At 41.9% G+C, this 26,444-nt stretch overlaps 1 protein-coding gene across 5 annotated transcripts in view; it reads right to left on the reverse strand.

Moving 5' to 3' along the window:
- The window catches only part of ZFYVE26 (zinc finger FYVE-type containing 26), a 55,742-nt gene that overhangs the window by 23,403 nt on the left and 5,895 nt on the right, over nt 1–26,444 (reverse strand). For 4 of the 5 annotated variants that reach the window (XM_039875318.1, XM_039875316.1, XM_039875314.1 and 1 more), the window contains 22 exons: nt 24,668–25,190; nt 24,145–24,275; nt 23,375–23,539; nt 23,150–23,238; nt 22,096–22,259; nt 19,810–20,007; nt 18,174–18,785; nt 17,856–17,942; nt 15,734–15,802; nt 14,904–15,055; nt 13,175–13,376; nt 11,937–12,200; nt 10,050–10,169; nt 9,793–9,957; nt 9,017–9,235; nt 8,288–8,390; nt 6,722–7,467; nt 5,307–5,503; nt 4,133–4,237; nt 2,472–2,594; nt 1,898–2,074; nt 347–593 (listed from right to left, as the gene is read on the reverse strand). In XM_039875318.1, the coding sequence (XP_039731252.1) occupies nt 347–593; nt 1,898–2,074; nt 2,472–2,594; nt 4,133–4,237; nt 5,307–5,503; nt 6,722–7,467; nt 8,288–8,390; nt 9,017–9,235; nt 9,793–9,957; nt 10,050–10,169; nt 11,937–12,200; nt 13,175–13,376; nt 14,904–15,055; nt 15,734–15,802; nt 17,856–17,942; nt 18,174–18,785; nt 19,810–20,007; nt 22,096–22,259; nt 23,150–23,238; nt 23,375–23,539; nt 24,145–24,275; nt 24,668–25,190 (4,858 nt within the window). The remainder of the gene's footprint in view (nt 1–346; nt 594–1,897; nt 2,075–2,471; nt 2,595–4,132; nt 4,238–5,306; nt 5,504–6,721; nt 7,468–8,287; nt 8,391–9,016; nt 9,236–9,792; nt 9,958–10,049; nt 10,170–11,936; nt 12,201–13,174; nt 13,377–14,903; nt 15,056–15,733; nt 15,803–17,855; nt 17,943–18,173; nt 18,786–19,809; nt 20,008–22,095; nt 22,260–23,149; nt 23,239–23,374; nt 23,540–24,144; nt 24,276–24,667; nt 25,191–26,444) is intronic. The other variant, XM_039875317.1, reaches the window with a different exon arrangement.

Here is a 26,444-nt window from a genome sequence, read left to right on the forward strand (position 1 = left end):
TTCATTCTCAAGGATTCTGAGTCAGTTCACAAACCCTTGGTATCTGATGTGACCCTGAGAATAAAGCATATCCTCAATACAAAGTGATGGCACTTAAAAATCCACTGTACCAAGGCCACACAAATACCACTTCCAGGACGTTTGTTTCCCAAACTTTTGTTATTAAGCATGTGGTGGTTACCTACCACCCTTTAATTCTGGTTAGCTTGCTATTTCCTCTAAGACCAAGATCTCTCCTGTTCTCTTTCACTCTCCATCAATTCAAAATAAGAGAAATGAAAACTAAGGATACAGTGTGGTACTTGTTCCCCCATGTAACACCCCCGTCTAGGGCGTTGGCAGTTACCTGATCGTTTCTCCCTCAATGGGTACGGGAAGTCGAGTGCTTTCCCCGCATATCTGGAAAGCAGTGAGTCGACCTCACCCATGGTGAAGATGATCTCCTGCCCGGCCAACAGCTGGTGCAGAGTCTGCACAGCCACAGTGGCCCAATCCACTTTCATGTTCATGAGCAGCTGCTCCAGCATGAGCAGGGGGTTAGAGGACAAGTGGGAATAGTTGGCCCGGTGCTGCTCAGGCAGGGTCAGCAGGACCTGTTTGGCGGGTAGATCCACAGAGTAAAGAAAATAGTACATCAACTTCAGAAGAAAGCCAAGATTCTTACTGGGAAGGGGGAGGGTGTCAGGGACCAAAAGGCACATGCTTTACTACTGAAACTGGCTAGTAGTCTTTTTGGAAGCAAGGCTGGACTCCTATCTAAATCCTCCAGCAATCAAGAAGTATACTCCAAGTACCTTCACGTAGATGAGGAGTCAGGAGACTTTTACTGTAAAGGATCAGATAGTAAATATTTTAGGCTTTATGGGCTATAAAGTCTCTGTTGCAGCTACTTAACTCTGACAATGTACTGCAAAAGCAGCATAGATAACATAAATGAATGCACACATTTGTGTTCCAATCTTGATTTCAAAAGCAGGCAGAGGACTGGATATGGCCTACAGGTGGTAGGCTGCCGACTCCTGGCCTATACCTTCAAGGCACAGTTGAGTTCTGCCTGACTCTCAAAGTCACCATTCTGTCCATTTGAGGCTTTATTAGAATGAGCAATATAAGGTGATGATGTCAGTGGACTGCCTAAACCTGGAACCTCCAGTGTCTTACAGGTAAATGATGACTCTAAACTCTTTCTAGAAGTTATTATCACTAGGCTTGAAATATGTTCATTGGCTCTGCTCACTGCCAGTTTTTAAGGAGTTCCCCATTTAGATATTGTGCATCTAAAAGCAAAAAAACAACAAAACAAAAAAAACAAGGTTTATCTCTTTTAGCGACATTTTATGTATTTGAACTCTTAGCAAGTGGGCTCTCCCAGCACTCGTTCTATTTCTGGGGCAGTGTATCTGACTGCTAATCAGAATTATTAGAAGACTGTCAGAGGGCCCTATCTCTCCCCAAACCTTCCTTCACTGGATTACTTTTTCTAGTATATATTTTTTTCTATTACTGTCTTTGAAAGACAGCTAGGCCCTGTCCCTATAGATTCAGTTTTAATTGATCTGGAATAGAGGTCAACTTCTGGTATTTTGAAAAGTCCAGATGATTCGAATATACACTCAGAACTGAGAAGCACTGATATAGTAGATGCCAGGGAAAGCATAAAGAGAACTTAAGAGGACCAGGTAAAATTTATTTTGGAGGCAGGGCAAAATGAGAAAAACAAGTCCTAAGGGACTCACCTAGGATGTGGTGGGCTACTAGAGTAAAAATTTCATGTGGCACAGGCCAAGGATGGCAGGTGGTTGAAAGAAGAGACATTGACAGGGCAAGTTCTGAAGTGGGAGCTGGAAGCAGTATCTCTTTCAGGCGTGCTTTCCCGACACTCGCTTTACCCACTTACCTTGGATCCCATGTACAGAGCCTGGATTTCACGGTGTCGGACAGCAGTCAGTTTTCCATAAAAGTGAGTGGTGAGGTAGTTGGCCAAGAAGTGAGAAGTGGCCAAGCTAGGGTGCTGGTCAAGGGATTGCTCTGTGACCTCAAGGCACATGGAGGGGTCAGGAATTCTTTGCAGGAGCTGTTGCAGAAGAAGGGTAGAAGGGTAGAAGAGAAAAGCGAGGCCTGTAGAGGAACTCTTAGTCCAGCCTTGTTTTATTTGAGAGTGAAACATGTATTCACTTTGAACTAACACCTTCTCTGCACTCATTTTTTTCAGCACCCTCATAGCTTCACAAATGATGGTTTTGACAGGACCAGAGTTCAGTAGAATCCTGGACCTAGCTGCCCCTCTGGCACCTAATGAAGGGCTAGGCCTCTTCTGCTCAACATGACTGTAACTGGCTCCTGAAGGACACAAAGAGGAAGGTCTGAGATTGCGGATATTTGCATGGGATTAAGCAAGAACAAAGCCATTTGATTTGACTAACCTTCCTGTCCCTCCCCAAAAGAAAAATGGGAAGAATTGCAAAGCTTACTTGCAGAGCCTTTTCATGATCTCCTCTTTCTAAAAGGTGAAGAAGATGTTTTTGATGTAGGCCGATTAAATGTTCTCTTGAAATGGGGTACAGGCTGCCCCACTCCTCACACAGTCCATACTCCTGGAAGGAAACACAAACACCCTCAGTCCCTTTAAATGACTTGTCTTATCACTCATCCAGCTTTTGCCTGATTTTTCTCAGCAGTCTTGAGTCTACTACAGCCCGAAGAAAGTTTGGGAAGTGCTGATGGGAACTTCACTAAAGTAGGATCATAAACTCAAAGGAATTGAGTGACAAGGTAAATTATAAAAATGATCAAAGCAGGCTGACTGTTAATGATATGATTTTCCTCTTAGCTCTACTATAAAAAAGAAAAGCAGATGACATACAGCGACTGAACCTTGGTATCAGCCCTAGGAGATGTGAAGGAAGCGGGGAAGATTGAGAGGACTGTCCAAAGGAGGCAAAGCCTGCTCAGCTTTGACTGTGGCCATATGAATGTGCACGTCAAGTGTTACCGGACTTAAAACTTAAAAGTTTTTTTAATTAAAAAATTTCCCTATTTTAAAATGTTGGCAATGAAATCAATGTAAAAAATAAAAATTCTGCAGGCCGATACTGCCTGGGCCAAACAAACATGTTGGGGGTTGGATTCTACCTATGCTCCTCTTTGTTACTCCCTCACCCCCAATTTGTGAACTGTGAATTAAAGCTTCAGAGAACAGAGTCCCCAGGGTTTTGTCCAAGTATTCTAATAGGGTGGCATCCGGAATGCCCTCCCCACAACTCTGCCTGGTGCTGCATTCTTCAGGATGCTTCCTTGTTTCTCAGGCTACATTAGGTGCCCTGACAGTGCTCCTACCATAATCTGGGCTTATTTCTGTCACTTGATATATAATAATCACCTAGGGATACAAATCACATAACCCCTCCTTCCCAAAATGTGAGCTGCTCAAAGGCAAGGACTAAGCTTAATTATCTTTGTTTCACCACCATCTAGCACTATCTAGTGTCTAGCAAATAACAGGCATTTGAGAAATGTTTCCTGGATGATTGAACATTGAATGAGCATATCTACATTTTGAACTACGGTATATCAGCTCCTTAAAAGGCAGACAATATTCTATGTAGCACTTAAATGTTCAATGAACACATGAAAAGATATTCAAGGTTATTACTTATCATGGAAATAAAATTAAAACGAGATATCGTCCTATTGGCAAAAAGTGAAAAGCTGGGTAAGAATATGCAGTAATAGGAACTGTGAGTGGGAGTATAGCTGGGGAAATGGCTTTGAAGAACAACTGGTAACATGTTAGTAAAGATGAGATGCTCATGTCTGACACACAGCAATTCCACTGCTAGATATATATTCTGTGTCTAGTGTATACAGTGTAGAAAATCTCCTGTATATATAAACACAAGGATGATAGTACAAATGCATTAACTGTTATTATTCTCTATAGTTCTATATAAGTGGTAAATTTCACACAAACATGTGTACATGTGCACACACACACACACAGAGAAAAAAGAATGTGATATAGTTAACAAAAAAATGCAGACATTGATACGTGAAAAGGGGTCTACGCAACCAGCTAAAGAGTTGCAACTCTGAAAAGAGGAGGAAGGAGAATACCCCCACAGGAAAATGGTACCTTTGCTTCTAGAATCATATTCATGACAGTTGATGGGTCCTCCACACAACAGCTCCTCAGGGTCTGCCAGTCACACCACACTGGGGTAGGCTGCAAACCTAGAATCTAATGAGAGGCAGGAAAAGCTATCAAACCACAATGCAGCTTCTGCCTCCATGAACAGGTCACTGGAGTTTCCAGGAACGGCCCAGCTCTAGGTCTCCGTCCCCACAGAACTTGTCAGGAGAGAGGAAGAATTAGAATAAAATGAGGCAAAGATTGTTTGGAGAGGTGAGTGAACCTACTGGGGAAGCATAATCAGGGAGCAAAGGCTGAGCGGGGAGGCCACAATTGGGGCCTTTCACTTCTGAGGACAATTCTGAGGCTTTTCTGCTTCACAACTTGTTCAGTCTTCTGGGGTCATTTGTCCCATGCTCATTCCATCTCAAAACTATCCAAGATATTTTGGCTTGAATGTTCGATAAGATCACTTTTCATGCAGCATTTAGCTTTGAAGGAAAAGCAATGAGCAAGAGCAGAAAGAAAATCTTTTTGCCTGCCATTTTCACCTGCCTTTTCCTGGTGCAGCTCTGGACTCTGTTCAGTTCCAAGTTCACATGGAAAATTAGCACATATTTTATACTTGTTATGTAGCTATACTACCTAAACCTGTCTCCTTGGGTCTCTTATCTTGAATATAACATGTATCCCGCAAAAATCTTACACTTTTGAAACTCACTTTATGCATCCTTTAAAAATGGCTTTTGAAGTTTAGCTGAAAAATAAAACAATCTTTGAAAAAGATATCATAGGGATTAAGCGCTATTAAAAACTATTAAACAATAACAACAAAAAGATATAATACACATAAAACATACACGAAGCTCAAATATATATGTGAAAAGGCTTTGTGGAGTATGAAACATTATTCAATGTTAATTTTTTAATTCTTGTTTGATGCATATATATTTATAATGATAGGAGTAAATAAAATAGGGTCCACATAGGAGGCTTTCTTACTGTTCATCTAAGAACAGAAGTCAGATGCAGAGTAAGAACAGAAGTCAGATGCAGAGTAAGAACAGAGTAAAAAGGCCTAGATTTTCTGTTTCTTAAAATCCACCATCACATCAGAATAGACTAGAGTTGGCAGCAGTTCCCTTTCTTTCCTTTCTATTGATGCCAGAGCCCATACCTTCTGATACACCTGCAGCTCCGCCAGCTTTCTCTGTAGCTCATACTTGAGTCCATCTTGGACAGCTGTATCTGAAATGCAGTAGGCCAGGATCTCCAAGCATGACTCCAGGGGCCACCTGTCCACAAACTGTAGGGTTAGCCGACTTCTCAGAGAGGAATCCTTCACAGGAAACAGGAACTGCCAACCTTCTTTGTCTAAAAGACAAAAAGATGCTCAGAGGCAGCAAACCTGGCATTAGAATAGCTCAAGAGTCCAGGTTACTTCTTAAGAGAAGGGCTTTGTTCAATTTCATAAAACAGGTGCTTAGGATCCATTTGATCTTAAGTAGTTTTTATACTTAGAACCACTATATGACAAGGATAAATGCTATACTCCTATGTTTCTCTTCATGAAAACTTAATGAGACTTTCTGATGAGACAGAAGGAGAGAAGGAGAATGGAAAGAGATGGAAAGGGAGAAGGCAGAAAGAATAGACAGAACAGATGAAGCTCTCCATGTTCTGGCATGCTGCACATTTCAGACTTGTCAGTGGAACTTGTAGCTTTTCCTGCAATTTCCACTCTGTGTCATACATAATTACTTCAAAGTTATTTCAGGTAAACTAGTTTCACTCCCTTGACATCCTCTGTCATTATTACTCAGTAGATCACTCTCTCCCACACCCATATCACAGCTAAAAAACATATTCCAAGCTGATAAGACTGCATAGTCAGTCAGTCAGTGGATTTCTTCCCAAGGACAGATTTTCTCCTTTCCAAAGGGAAAGTCAGGCCTCTTGCCAGAAGCCGGTCTTTACGGCATATCTAACTCTGCTCCCCCTAGTGGAGTGTTGTAGGTCATTGGCTCTCAACTTTGGTTAAAATCAAAATCTCCTGGGAGATTTCAAAGTAGGGGCTTTCAGACATGCCCATGATCTGTTTTTATAAGTTTTATTGGAATACAGTCACACTCATTTGTTTATGTATCATGTATGGCCGCTTTCATGCTGTAATGGCAGAGCTGAGGAGCTGCAACTGAGGTTGTATGGCCTTCAAAGCCCTTTACAGAAAAAATTCATTGACTCTTGCTTTAAAGTAAACATCTGCCTGACCCTCATCCTGGGCTTCTGGGGGCAGAGTTCAGATATTTGTAGTTTACAGAATTTTCTAATATTGAGAATATTGGTTATGAGTATGTGTTCTAATATGCAGGGTTGAGAATATTGGTTATGAGTATGTGTTCTAAAGTTAGACTTGGGTTCTAAGCTCTGCTCCAGTTTTTTACCCTCTGAGCCTCGGTTTCCACTCATATCACAAGATTATGGTGGCACCTTTCTCTAGAGTTATTGTGAGGATCAAAGGTGGTGACACACTCAGTGAATGCTAAATAATATTACCACTAGTAAAGGAGGGAGGCCTAGCTTTCTGCTCACCACGTGCCGCAGCACAGCTCAGGACTGCATCCTGTATATTGCTCAAGTCATCCACGTCTCGCCCGTACACTTCAGTGAGCTGAAGGGCCCGGGGCCAATCTTTGGCCACCAGGGCTTCCTTGAAGGCCTCAGTGAGCACATCCAAGGCAATGGGAGAATGCAGGCCCAGGAGGACAGTAGAGAGACTGGCCTGGCCACAAAGACTTGCTGCTAAACTCGGTCTCTGCTTAGAGGACCCTCGAAGGGGCTCCCAGGCAGCCAGGAGCGAGGCCTCAAGCATAGGGAACTGTTCCAGGAGGCGCTCACACTCCCGGGCTACCTGTTCTGCAGTCAGAGGCGCCTCCCTGCGGCCACGAAACTCTTTCCATGACAAGCTGGGCTTAGTGACCTTTGATCCCCGGGAAGCCCCCAGACAGACCACTGTAGCCAGCAACTTTGAGCGGGACTTTAGGAAGGCCAAGGCAGAGGAGGTGAGGGCTGGGAGTGACGAATCCCTTGGGGAGGAGCGGGGCTTTCTCTCTGATGTGGTGTTCTCAGTTGGCTTTGGGGAGCTCTGCATAGGAAGTGGGAGGTCCTCCAGGCAGTGAGAGGTGTGCTGCTGGGCCAGGATGTCCAGGTGAGTCAGAAGAGATGATGTCTGCTGGCTTTGCAGGGAAGAGCAAAGGACAAGGGGCTCACAGCAGCAGTTGACGATGACCTGTGGCACACTCAGGCTGAGGCCCTCTTGGGCCAGAAGGGCTGCTAGCCTGGAGAGAAGAGCAGCAGAGGGCATGCTAAGCCTGAGTGCTTAGGTTCTATTACCTAATCTCAGAATTTCTTTGTGTTTACACAAGCAAATGTAAATGAAGGCTCTTTTACTATCCCTCTCCCCCGATCTTTTCTAAACACAAAAGGTAGCCTATTAGACATACTGCTCTGCCCTTTACTTTTTTACTTTGTAAGGTATCATCAGGGAGATCTGTTCAGACCCCTTTGTAGAGAGGTCTCTCATTTCTTTTTACAGCTACATAGTATTCCATTATGGGGACGAACAATAATTCAACTAGCCCCCTGTTAGTGGACAATGGATTTTTCTTATCTGTTGCTATTACATATGAGACTATAATAAAATGACTTTGTACATACATTATTTTCCATACATATAACAAAGCTGCAAGATAAATTCCCTAACGTGGATTGCTAGGTCAAAGGGTATGTAAACTTGTAATTTTAGTAGATATGAATAAACTGCCTTCCCACACCAATTCATATCCCCCTAGAAAAATATGAGAATTCTTGTCTTCCTAGCCAACTAAAGTATTATCAAATTTTTTATTTTCATGTACTTATAAGTGAAGATTAACCTCTTAATTTTATACTTACAATGTAAATGTTAGAGGTGACAAGAGAGAAAGAGGCACGCTGAATTTGGATGTAGCTATATAAGAATAATTGCAAATCAAGGGAAAAGTCTGAATAAAATCCCACTCTCTGTACTGAACCCAAGCACAGCCCCAAAGAGCCTTTGGTTTCCTTGATGAAACAATTAGAAAGGCCCATGCTTGATTCTCCCAGGTAAGCTCCTACCTGTCTGGGGGAACTTGTCGGTCAAGCAGGAGGTGTGACACCAGCTGGGAAGAGCTCTGTTGCAACAGAACAAAGGGATTTCCTACCTTGACCTCCACGTGATCTGCAAAGGTAAAGAAAGTGACCTTTGTACCACTGACTGCAACGGTTCAGGGCCCTATTTTCCAGAACCAATAAAAAAGTACAGTGTCAAAATGAAGATTACATTGTGAGCCCTTCTGCTGATATTTTCTAGGTAAAGGGTATTCTCAACATGACCCTGACCAAAAGCTTCTCTATACCTTACCTCTGCTCTAAAGACTTCTAACCACAGACTAACTTCAGTGGGCAGGTCTAGCCACAAACAGCTTATTCTGCTCCTCCAACACTACTGAAGTGCATTTAATACTTGCTCTGTGGACTCAAGTAAGAGTCTGGCACTCATATCAGAGACCTGATTCTTCTGCTGGGTCCTCAAATCCACAATGGACTGAAGGTCTGAGAGAAGTATTTTTGAGTCATTAATGCCATCAAAGTTTATTGAGTACTCCTATGTGCTGTACAACTGTAATAGGTATTGATTGGGGAGACAAAGACGAATAAATCACAGAAGAATAAGAGAGGACTTTATGAATCTAGTTTCCTTGGCAATTGCTGTGCCCAGAACCCCTAAACTGAGTACCTTCCTCTTCCTTGTCCTAAACACTTGCAAACCAGTCATGATTCTATTTCCTCTTTCTTGCTACTTACCAGGCTCAGAGTGCAAACTCTGAAGAAGAACTGCAGCCAGGGTGCTGCAGTAACTGAAGAAGGTGCCCATGTAGTCAGTCTGCCTGCTGCCTGCCAGGGTCTGTTTGCCCAGGTTCTTCTGGAGAAGCTGAGTCTGGATGTGCACAGGGTGGGCCTCTGCCTCCGGAGCTTTCTGGGCCACCTGCTCCACCAGGGAGGACAGTGGCGTACTCCTGGGCTCTGAGAAGAGTAATGGCAGGAGAAGGGACGCAGGCTTTAGTCTGTGCATCCAGCTCTGCATCAATTTCCAACACGATTATGTGAACGGGACCTCTCTATACTGCATGGGGCATCCTATAGCTTGGGTGCTACGCTCACAAGGTAGCTATAAAATTCTAAGTTGGTCACCCGAACAAGTGATTCTTAGCCAGGAAGAGCTTTGAATCTGGAGAAATTGGGGTGGATAGTTCTGTTTTTACCTCAGTGTCTCTGAGGTTGGAATGGCTTTATGAGGAGCATAGCAATCTTTTGGAGAAGGGTTCATTAGTATATACTGAGTACCTTTGGGGTATATATCTCATTAGGAATAAGAAAAATGTATCAGCTATGGAGTGTCAGCCATCCCTTCACTTGAGAGGCAGGCGAACAAGTGGAGTTAGTTAGGCACCCGCTAACTAGGGGGCTGGTAGGGGCCACCACCGGAGTTCTAAGTCTCTGCTCCAAAGTGTTTCTTCATTCTCAGCTGTTTCCTCTCCCCAGTTCAGGCCTTATCTGCTCCCACGCACTCGGGCCTGTACCTGGCAGTTCTAGTGCCTCTCTCAGTGACTGAAGGATCTGATCCAGCTGCTGGGAAAGGGTGGCATGGCTGGCAGCACAGTCCTCAGTGAGGCTGGGCCAGCACATCTGAAGCAGCTCAGCAATGCTGCACCGTGGAGGCCCTCCCCCTTTTTCTTCTACACTCTCTGTGGAAAGCAAATGAGGAAGAAAAGGTAAAGTGTGATGCCGACCTAATGATCTGAGTCCAGGGAAAAAAAAATGGAGAAAAGCAGCTCACCTGATTTAGTCTGTCCAGCTGACGTAAGCGAATAATTGAGAATCTTACTGATTTGCTGAAGAACAACTGGGAAACCTCGAATGCCATCAGCATTGAGGAATACATGGTCTAGCCGTCGACCTGAGAACAGATGAAGCAAGAAAGAATTCAGAAAACAGTAAAGACTTTCAGAGATTGGTACTCAGTCCTGTATTTACTTGGAACATTTTATATTCTCCAATATTAAGGAAGAAACATATGCACGGCGATTCTGGGTGACAACCAGCATACCTGGCTTTTCTATGTATGTAGTTTCAGGGCTACCTCTGGCAAGATGCCTCAGCTGTCAGCAGCAGCAGGCCGAGGTCCAGCACTCCTAAAGAATTACTGTCCCAAGTCAATTAGGCACTTCTTGTGGATTTGCCTTGGGAAGTGCCCTTAGCTAAGGACTTGAGCTGGGCTCTTATCTGTCTTCTCTGTTTTAAAGGATCTTGACACCCTGACCAGACTCTAAACAACTTTATGGACAGAGAGTATTTATTATATGGACCCCATATACTTGGGATTATCTGGAAACACAGTAGGTACTACGTTAATTGCTAACTGACTGACATGAAACTGTTTCAGCTACTAACAGCTTGAATAGTATCTCCTTTCATTTTAGAATATAAGTACTAGATGAGGAGGGGAATTGTTTGATAAAAATAGCATTGTTTATGATACAGTACACTTTCTCAGAAGGACTATATGAATATTAAAGGACATTGTAACCAACAGCTCAGATGTGACTTGGAGAGGTGTGCAGAAAAGAGGTGACACAGCAGGCCTGAGATTGCTATCCTTAGGCCTGCTTGCAAGGTGGGCCATTTAACCCGGCTGTTAAACAGTTTCTTACATGATACAAAGCTTTCCCTGAATGATAGAAATGGCTCTGTGCCTACACTATGCACGATGTGGTTTATGCTGAACACCTGCTTTCCTTCCAAGAGTCTGGAATATTGGTATATAATGGGCAGAGGGTACCTTTGTCACTAGCCTCCAATAAAAATCTTGGGTATTGGGTCTCTAATGAGCTCCTGTAGAAAACACTTCACACCTGTTACAACTCATTGCCAGAGGAATTAAGCCCATCCTGTGTGACTCCACAGGGAGAGGACTCTTAGAAGCTTTTTCCAGACTGTCACATGAGCCTCTCCCTCTGCTGATTTTACTTACATTCTTTTGCTGAAATAAATCTTAGCCACGAGTATGACCACATTCACTACAGTCCTGTGAGTTCTCTAGTGAATCACTTAACCTAGGGGTGGCTATTCATCTTATGACCTGTCCACCATTCCTCCTTCCACATTACTGAGAGAGAACATGCTCCTTTCTCCCTCACTGGTCAGTCCTTCCAGTGTTTGGTGTGTGCATCAAGGATGCATGAGTAGAACTTTGCCTAATTCCGTCTTCACATTCTTTTACCTTCATTCCTCCAAGAATTTCACCTTCATATTTTAAGATATTTTGAGGTACAATACACCCCTCTAACTGCAATCCACCAAGTTTTCCTTTATATATGGTTTACAAACCCCAAACTGTCCCAAGTTATAGGTTCAAGTTCACTCAGGAGGCGGAATGCAGTCTAAAGACACAAATTCCATCCATACCATTTTTGAACACATATCCATTCCTTGAATTTATCCATAAATCAGAAAAAGTTCCCCAAATGACTGCAGACTGCTATGCCTATTAAGAAGATGAGACTCTCAAGAGACTATTTATGCCATCAAATTGGACATGAGGAAATTAACTAATAATCCTTTTTCCCTGTCCCACCTTCCCCAATCAGTACTTTCTTCTTGCACAATTTATCATATATCTCAGAAACGCATTTGAGAAGGAATAAAGCTAAAAAAGTACACTCACCCCGGCTCTCCAGGCTACTGTTCAGACGTCGTTCAGCTGTTTCCAAGAGCTGCTTGCAGGTTTTCCAGAGCTGGCACTGAGAGCAAGCTAGGTCAAACGCAGCCATGGCAGGGGAACTAAGGTCTTCTAGAACCTCTCTCAGGGGATCAGTGGGCTCCACCAGGGTACTGCTTATCCAAAAGTCCTCCTGCAGCGTGGGGATGGGGTCTCCAGAAGGGCTGAGCAGCTTGTCGGTCACATCAGAGATGGAGTAAAATACCATCCCTGGACACCCACCAGTGGAGTGAAAAGCAAAAGGTTAAAATGATTCTAACTACCAGTTTAACTCTGAAAAGTAGTTCTCTAAAACATGTTTGAGGTCCTTCTGCACAGGATATCTATCTTCTATGCATGTTAGTACCATCATTACAATCCATTCTTATGGTATCAAAACAATGGCATGGATAGGAAGACCAAAAGAAACTCAAAATGACTGAGATGAATGAGCGCTTCTTCTAAATGGGATCTAAAAGTAGGTTGAGAAAGAATAAGTGGATCTATATGTGCTAATCAGAAAAGATCGCTTAAATACATTACTAAAAAAGCAAGATAGAAATAGTACTTGTTGTAAGAGCCCATTTAGATTTAAAAAAAAAGATGTGCAGATACTTTTTTGGATAGCTATAGAAAATAGCTGGGAAAATATAGAAGGAACAATGTGTGATGGTATTTGATACATATAACCTAGACCAATAAGATAATGTGAAAATGTGGGACAAGATTCTACTTTCAAGAAAAATGAGATAAGCTTTTTTGCAGTGCAGCCAAGGTTGAAAATTGAGACCTGTGAATTGCAGGCCATATGTATTATACACAACTTCTTTACAGAAAAGTAAAATACACTTTATCCCCGAATAATTATATAGGAAGGAAATAAATTCCTAACACCATTTCATAAAGCCCAAGATAGTGGCCATCAAAACATATGGTGGAAATAGCACTCATACTCTTCAGTTTAGGTCACACAGGACAAGCTTAATGGAGTAGCTCAAGTGGCAGGTGTGTGACCGTCATGGTCAGGGAAGTTGGGCACAGCTAAAACCGACTCTCAATATGTCAGGACTACTGTTCTTTAAGGCAAGAATCCTGCTCTGGATTCCTCTCTCCCTCGTGATGAGCCTGTCATTTGGGTGGCTTTGCCCTGACGCCCTCCTCCCTCAGCTGCCTTACCACCTACGGTGGTGACAGAGAAGGCTGACCTGCTGCCGCAGCGCTGCCAATGGCCTGTAGAGTTGAGCGGCCACTCCCTGTTCTTCGAATGGTGCTGCTACCCCCATCTGAGTTCTGGTTTTCAATCTTGTGCTCTACCCGGGCCAGCTCCTGGATCACTTCCTGGTAGCACTCCATGAACATTAGTTCCCCTGAGCTGGGCGAGGACTTCAGGTTGAACATGAACACCACCTGGCATAGAAGAGGGAGAGTGTGGGTTGTGGTAGGCCCGCTGAGTTGGGGGATGTCTAAAGATATGAGATCTTGCCTGTCATCAGAGTATGGTCCTAAGATATCTGCTTTATAGGGTTGGAAAACCACTGCATGTTAGAAGAGTAGATCAAATATAGAGATAACTCATATAAGTCAGCAAGAAAGCCACCAAAGCCCCAGCAGAAAACAGGCAGAAGACACAATTTCAAAGAGAAAATAAGCATGAGTAATATACACAAAGTATCGTATGTAATAAAATACACATAGTAATACAAAGATGAAAAATGTTTTCCCTTCCAGTAATCCCGGAATTTAATATTAATACCATTTTGCATCTATCACAGTGACAAAGTAAAAATAAATCCTCAGGAGGTGGTGGCAAAACGAACTGTCATAACCTTTTTTGAGAAAAGCAAAATTTGGCAATCCACGAAGCTTTAAAAACATGTATATTCTTTGACTTGGTAATTTTCATGAGAAACTTTTTTAAGGAAATAATTCAAAAAGCTAATGCCTAGAGGTGATAACCTTGGCGCTATTTATTACCACTATTACAAAGTTGAAAATAATTTAGATGTTAAGTAATGGTGAAATGCAGCTACCTGATCAGACTTTTGTAAGGTCATTAAATCAGTTACAAGGCACATTTTAAAAAGGCACTATATAGTTTTAGATTTAAAATAATCTCAGCTATGTAAAAGTCATATATACTTTGAAAAAATACCGGCAAAAAATATACTTCATTTTTTATATTGGTTGTTCTAGAAAATAGGGTTATAAGAAATTTAATTTTCTTATTATTTTTGGTATTTTCTTTTAATACTCACAACTTCTTCTGTAACCAAGTTTAAAAATAAAGCGTTTATTAAAAAAAAAAAAAAAAAAAAGACCAAGAAAGGAAGAGGAAGTGAAGGCACTTATGGGTAAAGCATCAGGGGGCTCATAGCTGACTTCTTCCAGATTCGGGTGTATGAAAGGCTGGTGGGGGTCCTATCCTCCCCAGAGGGTCAGAATTATTATTATTAAAGTATGGGGTCTAAAATGACCAGAGAAAGTTAAGCAAAGACTCTATCATCTGGATTTCTCCTTGATTAATTCCTCAACAACCGAACTCACATTAAAGAAAAATTCTGCCCTGCAGGTTAAGGGATGAGCACAGTATGATAAATATAACAACAGAGTGTCAAAAATTAGAATATTAGGTTTTTATGCTATTAAATTTAAACAATAGTAGAGGATTCTTGTATTTCTCAGAGCCTACACAAAATCTAACATTCTCATGAGGTAGTATGAGCAGGTATTATATTTAACTCTAATCTTTAGTTGAGGTTATTGGAGCTCAAGGAGGGTGAGAATCTTTCTGATTTCTATTCCTTGCGCTTTTCCCTAAATAGGAACATTCCACTTTGGCAGCTCCTATACCTCCTGTATATTGACTTAGCATTCTTTATGATGACAAGGTAAGGCCTAGGCTACTAACACCTGCTGCACCAGTACTCCTCTCACCTGACGGGCTTCTGCGAAGTTCCCCCGGAGAATGCAGGATGCCAGCAGTGACTCAGGTGGGGAGAACATCATGGGGATGAGTGAACTTTGAGTTTGGGGTTGCAACCGGCCACCTAGCTCATTCTTTCCAGACATAGTGTTCAGACTTCCCTCTGTTGGGACATAAGAACATGGGGACCAAGGAAGCAATAGAAATTGAGGAGAAACTATATTGCTGTCACTTCCCACCAAACTCTCCTTTATTCTAGTTCCTTCTCTAAAAGGGTCTTGGCTTTTCCTTAGTTGAATGGCAAACCTAACCCATCATCTTTGAATGCAAGAGTTAAGTACCATTCTTAGGTATTCACCTCTCTTCTCTCTGCAGATGGGCAACTCAATTGATAGTGAAACAGCCCTTTCCCTGCTGAAATCTGTTTGGCTATCTGCAGAACCAACCTTCTTCTCATTTTTAATTGATATATAATTGACAATGTAACATTGTATTAGTTTTAGGTAGACACTATAACGATTTGCTATATGTATATATTGTGAAATGATCACCAAAGTTTAATTAACATAGTTGCAAATTTTTTTCTTGTAATGAGAACTTTAAAGATCTACTCTTAGTAACTTTCAAATATATAATATTGTTAACTATAGTTACTATATATTGCTGTATATTACATCCCCAGAACTTATTTATCTTATAACTGGAAGTTTGTATCTTCCAGAACCAACCTTCCTAAACACAGGCATGAACTGCTCAGCCCAGGCTTATACACCACGGTGTATGGCAACTGGATATCAAGGCAAAGCTGCTTGAAGTTGGTAACTGGTTGGGACCCCCATACCTGAAGTACTTGTGCTCAGCTCACTGCTTGTACTTTCCAGGGATGGATTGGAACTTCTGTCCCGGCCATCTAGAGGTATTAGGAAGAGCAGAGAAAATCAACCATCAAATCCTTACAGTGTAGAGAGTGAGAATTTGGCTTGAAAGTTAAGATCTGGGTAGTTGAGGTGATGGAGAACTATGCCTACTGCTCCTTTACAGTGAAATGCAAGTTCCTGCAGACCAAAGGTGAAAGGTGGGCTTAATATGGCCCCAATGGTCACTTGGTTAGTAGCTTATACCCATGGTTTCCAACCTGAGGGTCTCAGAGCTCTATGAGCTTTCAAGTTACTTCTAGAGGTCAGTGACCCCCATCTATTCACTAAGCACTGTCAATTTTCGGGGAAAAAAAAAAAATCACAACTATTATGACCAGGAAGTAGTAGAGTGCAAAAGAGAGTCATAAAATTTTCTGATACAGAAAACGTTGTCTTTATACTTGAAAAGGTAGGGAACCAAAGTATAAGTCCTGGTCTGCCAAAGACCACAGTATTTAGAGCCTTGGAGGAAAAGCTTTTTCTCAACACCTGTTTTATTGAAATGCCAGGGCTTGAGAATGGAGGCTTGTTATTCCTTAGTGTGGTCATAAGAGGGTGATATCAGCCTCATGCAAGGGAGTGTCTGGTTCACTGTTTTGAAAGGAACAGACAGCTGTAGGAAAGAGAAGACAGATTGTACATTCTTGGGCTAGAGGGTTAAGTTGACGTAAACTATGCCTTTTAACTCAAACCAATTAACTGATCAGCTTAAGGGCCTGAGCATCTCAGCCTTGATGTTTTCCAGGTTTCTCTCATGATATTCTCCACTCTACCCAGGTATGCTCATCTTTCTCACTGCTACAGTGAGTAGGCTAGAGCTTACTCATTCTTCTGAGCCAGGTTCAAGAGTCAACTTTTCCATAAAATCTGTTTCTCTGACTTTTGTAGACTATGCTGATCTTCCCTTCCAAGAGATTTCTTCTGTTTTCAGGAAGCAGTTTAAGTGTTTTATGTGTACTGTCTATGTAGGTAAGTTATAAATTCTTTGAAGGCAAAGTCCTGGTGTATGCCTCATTCACCTCCCTCAAGATACCTAATATTGTTTAGCGCAGAGCAAATTCTTCTGAATTCTGTTGATTATTTAAAAACCAGCAACAAATACCATATGAAAATTTGATCATCTAAAAGTATAACACTTCTTTACAATGCTCTTGTATTAAACTCTTTAGGAAAACTAATAATCGAAGTCAAAAGACAAAATGGAGAAAAAATTATAGCACATAATGACAGAATATTTTCCTTAATGTTTAAAGAGCTTCTTACAATTCAACAAGATGAACTCAATAGAAAATATAAACCCTGCACATGAATAGGTAGCTCAAAAAAAGATATAAGTGGCTAATAAATATATGAAAAGATATTCGATCTCAAACTAAAAACATCAAAACAATGATAGACCATTGCTATATTAATCACATTGGCAAAGATTATTTAAAAATCTGATGGTTCTCATTTTTAATGAATGTATGTGCAAATAGGCACTCATATACATTTGGTGGGAATATAAATTGGTCCATCTTTTATTAAGCAATTTGATAATATCTTTATTTTATATCCACATACCTTTGATCTTGCTATTCTACTACTAGATATATTCACACAAGTGTGCAGACATATGTACAAGGCTATTTACTGTAGCATTGTTTATAACAGTAAAAAACTGGAAACAATTTAAATCTCCACAAAAGGGTACATATGATGATGAAATACTAAGTAGCCTTTAAAATAGATAAAAATAAGTTCTCAATATACAGTATGATACATCTGTACATATACAAGGATATAAACAAAAAAAGAAAGTTGCAGTTCTCAATGTATATAAGTATATATGTATATAAAATGATACACATGCTTGTGCTGTATGAAAAATTTCTGGAAGGAAACTATTAGGGTTACTTCGGTGGAGTGGGACTAGGATAACCTTAAATCACTTTTGTTTGTTTGTTTGGACCACATGCTTTACCTCAAAGAATATGAGACGAGTGGCAGTATGCCACTTGCCTGGTGCATGGGAATGAGGAATGGGGAGACAGCTCCTCAGATTACCTGCCCGGCTCCTTCGTGTCCGACGACCCCGGCGGAGACTAGGGTGCCGTGTGGCAACAGGCCGGTATCTTCGGGAAGTTTGTTCCTCTGAAATGGCAAACCCAGTGGGTCACATGGGAGAATGATTAATATTGATTTGACCCATTTCTGGGGTAACAGGTAGGGGAAGATCTGGACTGGGCTCTGAGGCACGGTTCTGACACTAGTTGCTGTGACAGTGAGTCCAGTGTAACTCCCATGCATTCCTCGCTCACTCCCACATTCCTGGGATGTTTTCCCTCCTCAGTTTCTGAACCCACTGGTTCTGCTTTCTCTCACCTGAGCCCTGGTTGCTCATTACAACCTTGTATCTCCACTGGGCCTCAGAAAGAATCTTGGAAAACCGGTGTAAGCGGCTCTGCAGTCCATCTCTGCTTCCGGAGCAGCTCTGGCCTTCTGGCAGCTTTGGCTCCTCAGGGGGTGTGTGGCTGCTGAGCTCATCCAGCTGCTCCTGGAGAAGCTTGAGGAAGGCCCCTATTGCAAATTCGTCAGCCAGAAACCCACTGATACCACTAGTAAAGTGCTTTAGGTCCAAAAAGCTATGCCCGTGAGGCCCTGGTGAACTGTCTTTTGGCTCTGTCTTCATACGGCTAGGAATTGTATAAGCAAAACTCTTGGGGACTCCCTGGGAACCCTGTTCTGACTTCTTCTCTGGCTGTACTATGTGCTGAGGGCTCTCTGATGGGGACCTCAAACCCAAAGGGCTCTTCCCCTCAACATCATCCTCCTCAGCATAGTCCTCAGGCAAGTGAGGCTCTGGGTGAAGATCGGCAGAGGTGATGAGGAGCAATGAGAAGATGTTTTCTAGAAGTTCCAGGCACAAAGAGTCAGGAATGCTGCACAGATACTGCTGACACCTAGCCAGGTATGTTGAGAAGAGATTCGAAGCACCTAAATAAGCACATATAAGAGACCAGAGAAAAAGAGAAAATTCAAACATTAAAAACACGACTTGCCAGACTCAAACCTTCTCACAACTTTAACTCGTTTATTTATTTTTAATGACTAAGGGAATTCTGGTTATAGTTAGGAGGATAAGACACTCTTCAGCCATGTCTTTTCATGATTTGCAGAAAGATTTTGCTACCTTAATTAAAAATACAGCTCATTGAACATCTGTCATTTTGTTTTGGCTTTTTAAATATTACATTACTCCTCATCTTTGACAAGCACTCCATATTTCTGTTCCTGAAATGAAGGTAGCATGCAGACTTCTTACTCCTCAACTCTATTTTCATACATTTTTATACTAAAGGTGATCGTGGACAACCTAGATTTCTTAAGAAATACTCACTGGTCAAAAATAACCAAGCTCAGAGGTGAAGGTTTATTCTAAAGCTACAAGGGAGAGATACTATCCAGTAGTCACACAAAGCAAGTTAAAAAATTTTAAGTTGTTAAAAATATAAGTTATTAAGAAAAATGAGAGAGGATAGGACATATGTTCTTTCACACTACAGGCTATGATAATGACTCAGAGGCTGCATTTAAATGATGAATACAACAGAAAAATAATTGAGAGTATGCTCTGTTTGGAAGAGTGAGTATTCTTTCTTAAAACTTATTTCAGTTTATATATCACTTATATACACATACGTATATAAACACGCAAATTATATACCTAGGTGCAAACTGGAGTGTGATGTGAAATGCTATTTTTATTGTGGATTGTAGTTTTAAAAAAGCATTCATAAAATACTGCACTAGGTGATGAGATTTCATTAGAACTTAGGCAAATCACTCGCTTTCTCCATGTCCCTTTGATTCACAGAGGTTGATAAATGAATGCAATTATTCTTGGGCATATTAAAACCAAGAGGCACCTCCCCAATCCTGGTGGAAAAGGGTTCCCACACAAAGAACAGGAACAGGTCATTACCAGCTTATGTCAGGAATGGGGGAGTGGGTGCTGTACCTGAGGAGGAGACAGAATCATTCACTGACTCCACAGCCAAGGCCAGGTCCTCAGAGAGACTGTCTTTGCATTCCTGGCACTGGGTGTGCTGGTGTGAGTTCACACAGAGGGCATAGATGGCATACTTCATGGCACAGAAGCTCTGGTAGAGTGTCAGGTTCTGACACTGGCTCAGGTGCTCAGGGACTGGGGTATCAGCTGAATCAGAATGAGAGAGAGAAACAGGCAGAACTTCAGAGTTGGTTCTTTCAGGTACGGGCTTCAAGTATGGCTGAAGCAAAGAGATACTGCATTTCCAGTTCCTCTAAGTGTTTTGACTCTCTCTCCTTTCTGTCCATTCCAGGCCCTTTCCTCTACTTAACACCAACTTTCAGTTCCCTCCATTTCCTTTCGCCCACCAACCTCCCTTCCACCTGTCTGTTCCACATAGCCCTCATGGATGCTTAACAAATCTTTTCCTTACATTCCTTAAAATCTTATTCTTACTTTTTTAAAAATTAAAATTTAAAGTAAATGTTTAATCTACGCAGTGCCACATTATCCAAAAGGTAGGCTTAAAATGTGTTTAGATTGAGTAACAAAGGCAAAAGAAACAAAAGTAATTTTTTTGAAAAAATATATGATATTTTTAAGAAAGCAATGAAGCAGACATCATGGGGAAAAAAACTCTATTGAAGTTCCCTGTACTCGTTTAATGATTTATAATTTCTCACTTAATAAAATGTTGAACTTCAGGAGTAAGGGAGAATACCATAATCTTTGAAGGGCCTCTAAACATCTTACTCTGGCTTTAACTCTTTTCATACAAAAAGCACAACCTTCTCAAAGAAAAAGCATTAAATGCAGAAAAGCAAAAAAGAGGAAAAAAATATCACCTATGATCCTATCAACTATCCACAACTATCGTTAAAATTCTGATTTAACCCCTCTGATTGTGCTGCGTATGTGTATACACGTGTGCAAGTCTAAGTTGAGTGTAATGACATTTTCTATACTATTTAATTTTCCCACTTCTTAAAAATCCATGATAGCATCGCATTTGATTATGCTTCTTCATTAACTAAATTTCTGCTGGCTGTATGTAGTTCTACAGAATGAACCCCTTACCTAGGCAGATTCTTCTAGGGCAGGGCATTGCAGCAGTTAGGGATGCTTTGCTACTACGATGCTGCAATAAATCCCTTTATGTACAGGCTTCCTATTGATTACTTCTTCTAGAAAGCTGTTTTGCCAAGGCCAGAGTAAGAAGGAGAATGAGATCAATATTGTTTTAAGCCCATTGCCTCTACATGGCATTATCACCCAAGGCCAGGACTTGCAAGAACTTGCACAACCGTAAGAATAAGTGGCTTCTTAAATTTTGTATTCCTTATGCCTCTCTTGTCTTACCTTAGTCTCAGTCCTATTATTGCTCCCTTTTTGCCTTTTCCAAGTTTAAGTTCTAAGTGTGTCCTGGTGGATCACTAGGGATAAGGTTTAAAATACTTCTTTAGAAGTCTTTTGTACTAGTGTGTAGAAAACAGAGCATTTCAGTTCCTTCAGGAAATCTGCTAAACAAGTTGCCTACCTTTCTAGAAAAAAGTATAGAATGCAGTAACACATTTCCAATTAGTGGCAATTCCTTTTAAAGTAAATCAAAGCAATATCTAGGGTGAGTAACATCTATTACCATATGAGAACGTTTGTTTCTCTCAAAGCTTAGAGTCCAAGGCCTGTGTGGCAGGTTGTGACTACACTATGATAGGATTTTTGAGAGCAAAAAAGCTTGTTAATGGAGACTTGAATTTTAAGCAAAGATCTAAGATTAAATCAAAGCTTTGCTATTGTTTCAGGCAAGTCTTCCTTCCAAACCTCTTTATCTGTTCAACAGAGTATAAAGAAGATATGGGAGAGAAGGCAGACACAAAATGCGCTATGAGAGAGCTTATGAAGAATGGAGAGACTCATAAAAAATTTGCATCACTGCCAACGACAATGCTGTGAATTCAGAGGGCATTTCCTAATTGTTTCATTGGAATAAGGGTATGGTAGTGGTTATTGAGATATTTCCACGAGGACAGAGGTTCCTATGGGACTGTTCTCAGAGGATCCCCTACACCTCACCAAGAAAGGGGAGACATGTTCCTATATCTTCTAATCTCACTGGGGCAAACAGCACTAATTTAGAGGGCACATGCTAGAACACCCATTTAGACAGAGTACCTCTAGATAAATCCTGTGCTGAAAGAAACTTGGGCGAGATTATCCTAAGAGGAAACTGCCCAAGTCACTCTATTTCCAACTCACCATGCTCTTGCTGGGGGTCCTTGGCTGGCACCTTCTGTAAGAGCTGGAGAACATCTTCCTCCCTGAGGGCTGGAAGGTTTGTAAGGTGATGGAGAGAGTAGAGCACTGAGTGGCTGCCTCCACCATGTAAATGACACAAGAGATCTCTCTTTGGTATGAGGTTACTGAAAAGGAAAGATGGGAGGGTGGAAGGGAAGGCAGTTTATATAATTGCTCTAAGAAAGACCAATCTCGATTCCTCTCTGGCCCACAACACAGGTTTCAGTTGCCCAAACACAAAATTTCAGTTGTTCTGGGATAGAGCAGAACATTTATTTACCCTCAAGAAGTACAAAGAAAGGGCCTTTAGGTCTTTAGAATATAGAAAGGGCCTGCAGATGAAGCTTCCTAATTTCTGTACTCTTCCTAGCTAAGAAGTGACATGAGCTTCTCTGCTTTACTTTGAGTAAAGGCCTCTCACTAATTCTCACTTTGCCTACTTTACTTCAGGAAGTGCTAGTGAAGTAGGTGAAGAACAGGAATCCAGATGTAGGCAAGATCTAAGGCCAAGTTACCAGGAAAACATAGCTCACACACAGTTCAATAGGCAGTTGTTGAATAAAGGTGTCATCCAGGATAACACATGGCTAAGAATGCCGACTACATTTACTAGCTGTGTCATCTTGGGCATGTTACATAACACCTCTGGGCTTCAGCTGCCCCATCTTAAAAATGAAGATAATATCGGTATCTACCTCATAGGATTGTTGTGAGCAAAATCACCCATGTAAAGGGCTTGAAGCTATGCCTGGCATATAGTAGGTGCTCAGGAAATATGAGCTATTGTTCTTTTTATCATTGTTACCCTAAAATTTTCCTCTACTTATAACCTTATGGCTATAGTAAAGATATTACTTATATTTTCTGGTTTAATAGTTAGGATAATTATTAGTTGGTAGTTAACATTGTCAACTCAAAACATTTATGTATAAGATGTCTGGAAATGGTCACAGGCACAGAGCATGGGGTTAAGTGTGCCCAATGGTGGGAAGGGGGCTGCCGCATATGGCTGTACCTGCTCTGCTGTACACACCACTCCAGGACCTCCAGGTGAGCCCACAGCCCATCACAGGCATCCCTGAGGAGCTTGTCGCAGCTGTGGTCCTGTTGATATAGAAGAGATGCTGACTCGAGCATCTGGGGCCAGAGATTGTGACCGACTTCAGTACCCTGCAATCCGCCTCAGCCCAAAGCCCCATAGCACTCACTTCTGGAGCAGCCCGGGCTGCAGAGTAGTTACCTGGGTCCTGTGGAGTGTCTGGAGCAGCCTCTTGGCTGACACTAGGCTCTGGCAGTGTGTCCAGCCCAGGAGTGCAAGCAGTCGACTGAGAGGCCTGAATTCCCTATCTAGCAGACAGCCAAGACTTGGGAAGTCTTCCTCTTTCAACAGCGCTAGTGCTGTCACCTGCAAGTCAAAGGAGGCTGTAATAAGCAGTTATGGGGACTTGCTGCTCATTAGGGTAAGAAGCTTTTTAGTATATCAGGGAGATTTCTGATAATGACAGACATGGCCAGTTGAGTTAAAAATGTTCACAAAAACACTAGACTATAAGCTCTTTGAAGGCAGGGATTGACTTCTGCTGTAACATGGCACATAGGATAAGCATAGAACATAGCACGTAAGATGAGGTTGATACATATCTGTTGAATTAAGTTGAAGCTCAGTGCAATCTGGAAAAAGGTTAGAGCAATTAAATTCCCCTGTCAGACAGGTGACATACTGCTTCCACTGTCTTTTCTTCCTCGTACCCTCCAGAAAACTTATACATATCCAACATTTTAGTTCCTGCCAAAGGACCAATATAAAATGACTGCATTTCTGATAATGAATGACACTGGTTCTCAAAGCCTTCTTTCCCCTAGGACTATGGGATGGACAGATCCAAATGACTCACCGATAATTAGACTGCTTTATGTTAGACAAACGAGTGGGAGAAAAACAAGGCATGAAAAAGCCTATTTAAAGTCCCTGGGTACTTCTCTGATGGAGAATAATTAACTTTGACCTACCAGGATCTGTTCAAGGAAGTGCTTGCTGTTGCTCAGGCAGTAGAAACAGGCCGATTTCCAAGCCTGGGCTGGATCAGGATTGGAGAATAAGGCTAGCATTGCCCGCTCAGGATCTAGATGGTCCGGTGAGGCTGAAAATCAAACCAGATAGGTTACCAGGGAACCGGAGCTCTTCTTTCCTAAGCTAAAGCCCATTTGAAAAGTCAATTGAATTGATATGACAGTTTGCTCTTTTCAACACTTAAACCAGGTTTTCTATACTTCTATATTAAAACGCTTTACTCCTCTCAGTAGCTTCTGAAAAGCTCTTTACTGCTATTACTATTACTATATATATATTTTCCAGCATTCTGTTTTAGACTACAAAATCTGTGCTTTTACAAAAGGACACCTCACCCTTTTTGCTCAGCCACTCCCATTAGATTTCTTGAGCAACATAAAGGCACCAGCCTAGAGGAACTCCAGAGAGGTTGGGCATTGTGAAAATACCAACATATCAGGAGAAGCGGCCAAGAGAACACACCTTTTCCCAAGGATGTGGCCTTCGGTGGCTTTTCTGGGGTCTTCTCTGCATAGGTATGGCCATACAGGGATACCAGTCCACATCCGGCCTTATGTAGCAGGCAGCTGAGCAGCTGCTCCTCCTGCAGGGGACTGCCTTCAGTCTTGCAGGCCTCCAGCAGTTCTTCACATAGGAGATGCAGCTCAACCCCGAGTGGCTCTGCAGGGCAATGCAGAATCCGCAGGGCTCCATAGATGGCATCTGCTTCCCCAGGGGGCCCAGCAGCAGGGCCCTGCAAAGCTCCCAGTGCCTTTCGAATGAGGTCCACCAGTGCCTTTTGCAGAGGCCAGCCACAGAGGCCAGTGCCATTGTCCTCCCTAAGCAGGAGCTCCAGCAGAGCCTGCACTGGCTGGGGGGCCTGCCTCAGAAGGTCCCAGAGCACAGAGACAGCTTCTGAGCTGAGCTGGAGGGTCCAGCTCTCTTGCCTCTGATTTCCATCAAGCACAGGGTCTACCGAGTCTTGTGATAAAGCCTCACATAGCTCCTAAATAGAGAATGAAGAGAAAGATGCATGGTGAGCATGTCGAGAATGTTATCACCTGTATGCCTTGATGTTTTCCTCTTTTCAACGTGTGTTTGTGTATAATAGTAGCAGTAGCAAACACTTCTGTAGTAGTTACTATGTGCCAAGCCCTTTACACAGAAAAATAAAATAATCCTCACAACAATCTTAAGAGGAAGATACTCCTATTATCCTCATTTTACAAATGAGGAGATTGACAAAAGAAATTAATTCAATTGCCCAAGGCTTCCATGTTCAAACTCATCCCCCCCTTACCACCTCCAAAATGTATACTGTCGCTTTAAATCAGGAATTGCAAACTCATAGACCAAGCAGGTAACAAATGGGCATAAGACACTATGCCCAGCTCAAGGCATTTAAATTCATTTTTTTAAAACAACATTACACGCCATTCCCACATTACACATTAACCCCCCCGTCTAAATCCTAGCCATGCTTTAAGGTATAGCCCATTTCTTACTCCTCTACAAAACCTTCCCCAATACCTCCAACCCACACAACTCTCTCTCTTTATTGGGCTTTGAATCTACTCAAAATTAGTACCACATGGCTTAGTATTTAATTGTTTCGTGTGTGTATTAGTCCTTGCTCCCCAACTAGATTAAGTACTTAGAGGCAAGAAACTCTATAGCCTCTAATTTGTTTGCAGGGGCGGGGCAGAAGGGTGCTTTAGGACCATGCCTATGTATGGTGCTCAGGGATGCTTCTTCATTAAGTGCCCCAAAGATGGTCACAGGACCATGAGTCCTTGACCTAATATAAGTGAAAGTCCTCACCTTAAATCTTGCTGCTAGTACGTCTTTAATTAGCTGGTGGCAAGGTGATAGAAAAATATAAGTACTAAACCTCAGAGCATACTTCAGGTACTTAAGTATAGATATAGTAAAGACTTAGTTCGAATCTGGCCCTCGGTTTTTGTGAGGATTAACTATAACACATTCAGTGCACCTGTTGTAGAAGAGGTATTCAACAAATATTTCTCCCTTCACATTCTCTACCATATACTGGTGAAAAATTCAAGCACCTAAGTTTAATCCAAGTTATGCATTCCTTTTACATGAAATGAAAAAAATCTTTAATCCCCAGCTATTCTTAGTACTTCTGGACAATCCACTTCTAAGAATTCTAAAATCAGATAAGTTTATCCTAATTCTAAACTCCTCTCAGAGGGGCCTCTACCTAGCCTGGTCTTGCCTGAGAATAGCCTATAGCCAT

This window comes from Pteropus medius, unplaced genomic scaffold (assembly GCF_902729225.1).
Source record: "Pteropus medius unplaced genomic scaffold, Ma_sr-lr_union100, whole genome shotgun sequence".
Classification (NCBI taxonomy): domain Eukaryota; kingdom Metazoa; phylum Chordata; class Mammalia; order Chiroptera; family Pteropodidae; genus Pteropus; species Pteropus medius.